Source organism: Hypanus sabinus, chromosome 1 (genome assembly GCF_030144855.1).
Source record: "Hypanus sabinus isolate sHypSab1 chromosome 1, sHypSab1.hap1, whole genome shotgun sequence".
NCBI lineage: Eukaryota > Metazoa > Chordata > Chondrichthyes > Myliobatiformes > Dasyatidae > Hypanus > Hypanus sabinus.
In genome coordinates, this window is record NC_082706.1 from 62998244 (window position 1) to 63006126 (window position 7883).

Below are 7883 nucleotides of genomic sequence, written 5' to 3' on the forward strand. Positions count from 1 at the left end.
TGCTGTTGGATGATGGTGTACATAGGTGAGTGGTAGGGAGGAACGGGTTGTGTTTGCTGTTGGACGATGGTGTACATAGGTGAGTGGTAGCGTAGAACGGGTTGTGTTTGCTGTTGGACGATGGTTACATAGGTGAGTGGTAGGGAGAAACGGGTTGTGATTGCTGTTGGACGATGGTGTACATAGCTGAGTGGCAGAGAGGAACGGGTCGTGTTTGCTGTTGGACGATGGTGTACATAGCTGAGTGGTAGGGAGGAACGGGTTGTGTTTGCTGTTGGACGATGCTGTACATAGGTGAGTGGTAGGGAGGAACGGGTTGTGTTTGCTGTTGGACGATGGTGTACATAGGTGAGTGGTAGGGAGGAACGGGTTGTGTTTGCTGTTGGACGATGCTGTACATTGGTAAGTGGTAGGGAGGAACGGGTTGTGTTTGCTGTTGGACGATGGTGTACATAGGTGAGTGGTAGGGAGGAACGGGTTGTGTTTGCTGACGGACGATGGTGTACATAGGTGAGTGGTAGGGAGGAACGGGTTGTGTTTGCTGTTGGACGATGGTTTACATAGGTGAGTGGTAGGGAGGAACGGGTTGTGTTTGCTGACGGACGATGGTGTACATAGGAGAGTGGTAGCGAGGAATGGGTTGTGTTTGCTGTTGGACGATGGTGTACATAGGTGAGTGGTAGCGAGGAACGGGTTGTGTTTGCTGTTGGACGATGGTGTATATAGGTGAGTGGTAGGGAGGAACGGATTGTGTTTGCAGTTGGACGATGGTGTACATAGGTGAGTGGTAGGGAGGAACAGGTTGTATTTGCTGTTGGACGATGGTGTACATAGGTGAGTGGTAGGGAGGAACGGGTTGTGTTTGCAGTTGGACGATGGTGTACATAGGTGAGTGGTAGCGTAGAACGGGTTGTGTTTGCTGTTGGACGATGGTGTACATAGGTGAGTGGTAGGGAGGAACGGGTTGTGTTTGCTGTTGGACGATGCTGTACATAGGTGAGTGGTAGGGAGGAACGGGTTGTGTTTGCTGATGGACGATGGTGTACATAGGTGAGTGGTAGCGTAGAACAGGTTGTGTTTGCTGTTGGACGATGGTGTACATAGGTGAGTGGTAGGGAGGAACGGGTTGTGTTTGCTGTTGGACGATGCTGTACATAGGTGAGTGGTAGGGAGGAACGGGTTGTGTTTGCTGATGGACGATGGTGTACATGGGTGAGTGGTTGTGAGGAACGGGTTGTGTTTGCTGACGGACGATGGTGTACATAGGTGAGTGGTTGGGAGGAACAGGTTGTGTTTGCTGTTGGACGATGCTGTACATAGGTGAGTGGTAGGGAGGAACGGGTTGTGTTTGCTGATGGACGATGGTGTACATGGGTGAGTGGTTGTGAGGAACGGGTTGTGTTTGCTGACGGACGATGCTGTACATAGGTGAGTGGTAGGGAGGAACGGGTTGTGTTTGCTGTTGGACGATGCTGTACATAGGTGAGTGGTAGGGAGGAACGGGTTGTGTTTGCTGTCGGACGATGCTGTACATAGGTGAGTGGTAGGGAGGAACGGGTTGTGTTTGCTGACGGACGATGGTGTACATAGGTGAGTGGTAGGGAGGAACGGGCTGTGTTTGCTGTTGGACGATGGTGTACATAGGTGAGTGGTAGGGAGGAACGGGTTGTGTTTGCTGTTGGACGATGGTGTACATAGGCGCATGGTAGGGAGGAACGGGTTGTGTTTGCTGTTGGATGATGGTGTACATAGGTGAGTGGTAGGGAGGAACGGGTTGTGTTTGCTGACGGACGATGGTGTACATAGGTGAGTGGTAGGGAGGAACGGGTTGTGTTTGCTGTTGGACGATGGTGTACATAGGCGCATGGTAGGGAGGAACGGGTTGTGTTTGCTGTTGGACGATGGTGTACATAGGTGAGTGGTAGGGAGGAACGGGTTGTGTTTGCTGTTGGACGATGGTGTACATAGGTGAGTGGTAGGGAGGAACGGGTTGTGTTTGCTGTTGGACGACGGTGTACATAGGTGAGTGGTAGGGAGGAACGGGTTGTGTTTGCTGTTGGACGACGGTGTACATAGGTGAGTGGTAGGGAGGAACGGGTTGTGTTTGCTGTTGGACGACGGTGTACATAGGTGAGTGGTAGGGAGGAACGGGTTGTGTTTGCTGTTGGACGACGGTGTACATAGGTGAGTGGTAGGGAGGAACGGGTTGTGTTTGCTGTTGGACGATGGTGTACATAGGTGAGTGGTTTGGAGGAACGGGTTGTGTTTGCTGATGGACGATGGTGTACATAGGTGAGTGGTAGGGAGGAACGGGTTGTGTTTGCTGGTGGACGATGGTGTACATAGGTGAGTGGTTGGGAGGAACGGGTTGTGTTTGCTGTTGGACGATGGTGTACATAGGTGAGTGGTAGGGAGGAACGGGTTGTGTTTGCTGTTGGACGATGGTGTACATAGGTGAGTGGTAGGGAGGAACGGGTTGGGTTTGCTGTTGGACGATGGTGTACATAGGTAAGTGGTAGTGTAGAACGGGTTGTGTTTGCTGTTGGACGATGGTGTATAGAGGTGAGTGGCAGGGAGGAACGGGTTGTGTTTGCTGATGGACGATGGTGTACATAGGTGAGTGGTAGGGAGGAGCGGGTTGTGTTTGCTGATGGACGATGGTGTACATAGGTGAGTGGTAGGGAGGAACGGGTTGTGTTTGCTGTTGGACGATGGTGTACATAGGCGCATGGTAGGGAGGAACGGGTTGTGTTTGCTGTTGGATGATGGTGTACATAGGTGAGTGGTAGGGAGGAACGGGTTGTGTTTGCTGACGGACGATGGTGTACATAGGTGAGTGGTAGGGAGGAACGGGTTGTGTTTGCTGTTGGACGATGGTGTACATAGGCGCATGGTAGGGAGGAACGGGTTGTGTTTGCTGTTGGATGATGGTGTACATAGGTGAGTGGTAGTGTAGAACGGGTTGTGTTTGCTGTTGGACGATGGTGTATATAGGTGAGTGGTTTGGAGGAACGGGTTGTGTTTGCTGTTGGACGATGGTGTACATAGGTGAGTGATAGGGAGGAACGGGTTGTGTTTGCTGACGGATGATGGTGTACATAGGTGAGTGGTAGGGAGGAACGGGTTGTGTTTGCTGTTGGACGATGGTGTACATAGGTGAGTGATAGGGAGGAACGGGTTGTGTTTGCTGACGGACGATGGTGTACATAGGTGAGTGGTAGGGAGGAACGGGTTGTGTTTGCTGTTGGACGATGGTGTACATAGGTGAGTGGTAGGGAGGAATGGGTTGTGTTTGCTGACGGACGATGGTGTACATAGGTGAGTGGTAGGGAGGAACGGGTGTGTTTGCTGTTGGACGATGGTGTACATAGGTGAGTGGTAGGGAGGAACGGGTTGGGTTTGCTGTTGGACGATGGTGTACATAGGTGAGTGATAGGGAGGAACGGGTTGTGTTTGCTGACGGACGATGGTGTACATAGGTGAGTGGTAGGGAGGAACGGGTTGTGTTTGCTGACGGACGATGCTGTACATAGGTGAGTGGTAGGGAGGAATGGGTTGTGTTTGCTGTTGGACGATGCTGTACATAGGTGAGTGGTTGTGAGGAACGGGTTGTGTTTGCTGTTGGACGATGGTGTACATAGGTGAGTGGTAGGGAGGAACGGGTTGTGTTTGCTGACGGACGATGCTGTACATTGGTGAGTGGTAGGGAGGAACGGGTTGTGTTTGCTGATGGACGATGGTGTACATAGGTGAGTGGTAGCGAGGAACGGGTTGTGTTTGCTGTTGGACGACGGTGTACATAGGTGAGTGGTAGGGAGGAACGGGTCGTGTTTGCTGTTGGACAATGGTGTACATAGCTGAGTGGTAGGGAGGAACGGGTTGTGTTTGCTGTTGGACGATGCTGTACATAGGTGAGTGGTAGGGAGGAACGGGTTGTGTTTGCTGATGGACGATGGTGTACATAGGTGAGTGGTTGGGAGGAACGGGTTGTGTTTGCTGTTGGACAATGCTGTACATAGCTGAGTGGTAGGGAGGAACGGGTTGTGTTTGCTGATGGACGATGGTGTACATAGGTGAGTGGTTGGGAGGAACGGGTTGTGTTTGCTGTTGGACAATGCTGTACATAGCTGAGTGGTAGGGAGGAACGGGTTGTGTTTGCTGACGGACGATGGTGTACATAGGTGAGTGGTTGGGAGGAACGGGTTGTGTTTGCTGTTGGACAATGCTGTACATAGCTGAGTGGTAGGGAGGAACGGGTTGTGTTTGCTGATGGACGATGGTGTACATAGGTGAGTGGTTGGGAGGAACGGGTTGTGTTTGCTGTTGGACAATGCTGTACATAGCTGAGTGGTAGGGAGGAACGGGTTGTGTTTGCTGACGGACGATGGTGTACATAGGTGAGTGGCAGGGAGGAACGGGTTGTGTTTGCTGTTGGACGATGCTGTACATATGTGAGTGGTAGGGAGGAACGGGTTGTGTTTGCTGTTGGACGATGGTTTACATAGGTGAGTGGTAGGGAGGAACGGGTTGTGTTTGCTGACGGACGATGGTGTACATAGGTGAGTGGTAGGGAGGAATGGGTTGTGTTTGCTGATGGACGATGCTGTACATATGTGAGTGGTAGGGAGGAACGGGTTGTGTTTGCTGATGGACGATGGTGTACATAGGTGAGTGGTAGGGAGGAACGGGTTGTGTTTGCTGTTGGGCGATGGTTTACATAGGTGAGTGGTAGGGAGGAACGGGTTGTGTTTGCTGACGGACGATGGTGTACATAGGTGAGTGGTTGGGAGGAACAGGTTGTGTTTGCTGCTGTTTCTTTGCTTGTTGTTCTGCTGAGCATTGTGGGTATTCTACATTCTGTGGTAACATGTGTGTTGCCTGGCACACTCTCGGTATGTTGTTTGTTATGCAAGTGATGCATTTCATGTACCTGTGATAAATAAATTTGAATCTTGACCACCTACCAGAGAAAGTTGGATCTCCCAGTGGCCACACATTTTAATTCCACGTCCCATTCCCATTCTGATATGTCTATCCATGGCCTCCTCTACTGTCAAGATGAAGCCATACTTGGGTTGGAGGAACAACAACTTATATACCAGCTGGGTAGCCTCCAACCTGATGGCATGAACATCGACTTCAGTAACTTTCGTTAATGCTCCCTTCCCCTTCTTACCCCATCCCTGATATATTTAGTTTTCCCCCTTTTTTTTCTCACTCTCTGCCCATCACTCTGCCCGTTCTCCATCTCCCTCTGGTGCTCCCCTCCCCCTTTCTTTCTCCCGAGGCCTCCCGTCCCATGATCCTTTCCCTTCTCCAGCTCTGTATCACTTTTGCCAATCACCTTTCCAGCTCTCAGCTTCACCCCCCCCACCGCCCCCCGGTCTTCTATCATTTCTCATTTCCGCCTCCCCCTCCTACTTTTAAATCTCTTAATCATCTTTCCTTTCAGTTGGTCCTGACAAAGGGTCTCGGCCCGAAACATCGACAGTGCTTCTCCCTATAGATGCTGCCTAGCCTGCTGCGTTCCACCAGCATTTTGTGTGTGTTCTTTGAATTTCCAGCATCTGCAGATTTCCTCATTTTTGAATCTTGAACCTTGACTCTTCTGTATTCTCCCTCAAATCTTCATCAGGTGAATGAACTTGCTATCTGAACTTGGTGTAATAGCTGCAGATTTGACTCTGCAAACTATTCTGCTGTACCCAATGAAGTGTCCATTAAGTGTATATTGCCATTTTTAGCTAAATTTTTTATATGATCAAGATTTCAGTAGCTGGTAATGTAAACAACAAATTACATTGGAAAATAGAAAAGTCGTGTCAAAAGCAAATGTTATGATAGTCACGGCAGATTTTAATGTGCAGGTTAATTTGGAAAATTAGGTTGGTAATGAATCTCAAGAGAGTGAGTTTGTTGAATGCCTATGAGATGACTTTTTAGAGCCATTTACCATTGAGCCTACTAGGAGATCAGCAATACTGCATTGGGTGTTATGACCATAAAGATATAGGAGCAGAAATAGGCCATTTGTCCCATCGAGTCTGCCCTGCCATTCGATCGTGGGATGATCCAATTCTTCCAGTCTTGCCCACTCTTCCTCCTTCACCCCATACCCTTTGATGCCCTGGCTAATCAACAACCTATCTATCTCTGCCTTAGATGCACCCAATGATCTGGCCTCCACAGCCGCTCGTAGGGCAACGAATTCCACAGATTTACCATCCTCTGACTAAAGTAATTTCTCTGCATCTCTGTTCTAAATGGACGTCCTTCAATCCTAAAGTCATGACCTCTTGTCCTAAAAGTCATGTGTTATGTAATGAACCAGAGGCGATTAGGGAGGTCAAGGTAAAAGAACCTTTAGGAGAGTTCAATTTGAAATTTGATAGAGAGTAAGTAAAGTCTGTGTTGGCGTGTGGCCTAGCAGATAAGCCATTGGTCTAGTGATCTGAAAGTCACTGGTTCGAGCCTCAGCTGAGGCAACGTGTTGTGTCCTTGAGCAAGGCACTTAACACATTGTTCTGCGATGACACCGGTGCCAAGCTGCATGTGTCCTAGTGCCCTTCCCTTGGACAACATCGGTGGTGTGGAGAGGGGAAGGCTTGCAGCTTGGGCAACTGTCGGTCTCCCTGCGCCCTGGAAATCTTCCAAGACACAAATCCATGGCCTCTCGAGACTAACGGATGCCTATATAAGTGAAGTCTGATGTAACAGTATTTCAGTGGAGTAAAGGAAATTACAGTGGTAAGAGAGAGGAGTTGGCCAAAGTAAACTGGAAGTAGCTGCTAGCAGGGATGACAGCAGAGCAGCAATAGTGCAAATATCTGGGAAAAATGAGGAAGGAGCAAAATAGATATATATTTGAGTATTTGAGAAATACTCAAATGTCAAAATAGTACAACTGTGTACTAAAAGGGTAATGTAAAAACAAAGGAGAGGGAACACAACAAAGCAAAAATAAGCAGGAAGATAGAGGAATGGGAAGTTTTTAAAACCCTACACAGAACAACTAAAAGAATCATTAGGAGGGAAAAGATGAAATAAGAAAGCAAGCTTGTAAATACTATTAAACTGGATAGTAAAAGCTTTTTCAAGTATGTAAAAAATAAGAGAGAGATGAGAGTGTATATAGGTCCACTAGAAAATGAGGCCAGGGAAATATTAACAGGGGACAAGGAGATGGCAGATGAACTATGAGCATTTTGCATCAGTCTTCATTTTGGAAGACACTAGCAGTGTGCCAGATGTTGAAGAGTGTGAGGGAAGAGAAGTGAGTGTTGTTATTATTACAAGGGAGAAGGGGCTCAAAGCTGGAAGACCTAAGGGTACATAAATCACCCAGACTAGATGAATTGCACCTTAAGGCTCTGAAAGTGGAGGCATTAGCAATGATATTTCAAACTGGAAAATTGCAAATGTCACTCCACTCTTTAAGAAAGAAAGGCAGCAGGAAGGATATTATAGACCAGTTAGCCTGACCTCAGCGGCTGAGAAGATGTTGAAGTCATTTGTTAAGGGTATCGTTATGGACGACTTGGTGACACAGGACAAGATAGGACAAAGTCAGCATGGTTTCCTTAAGGGAAATTTCTTGCCTGACAAACCTGTTGGAATTCTTTGGGGAGATTACAAGTAGGGTAGATAAAGGGGGTGCAGTGGATGTTGTATATTTGGACTTTCAGCAGGTATTTGACAAGGTGCCACACATGAAGTTGCTTACCAAGTTAAGAGCCCATGGTAATACAGGAAAGTGATTGAGATGGTTAGAGAACTGGTTGATTGGTAGGAGGTAGTGAGTGGGAATAAAAGGATCCTTTCCTGGTTGGCTGCCAGTGACTAGTGATGTTCCGCAGGGGTCTGTGTTGGCACCACTTCTTTTT

At 48.4% G+C, this 7883-nt stretch overlaps 1 protein-coding gene across 1 annotated transcript; it reads right to left on the reverse strand.

The window, feature by feature from the left end:
- Nucleotides 1-556: 556 nt before the first annotated feature.
- Nucleotides 557-2884, reverse strand: LOC132401653 (uncharacterized). Its single transcript, XM_059983718.1, has one exon. It carries the CDS (start codon nucleotides 2882-2884, stop codon nucleotides 557-559), a length of 2328 nt encoding a protein of 775 aa, XP_059839701.1.
- Between the last annotated feature and the right edge of the window lie 4999 nt (nucleotides 2885-7883).

Coding starts and splice junctions, on each gene's coding strand:
- LOC132401653 (XM_059983718.1), bottom strand. CDS start 2,884: ATGTACACCATCGTCCAACAGCAAACACAACCCGTTCCTCCCTACCAC.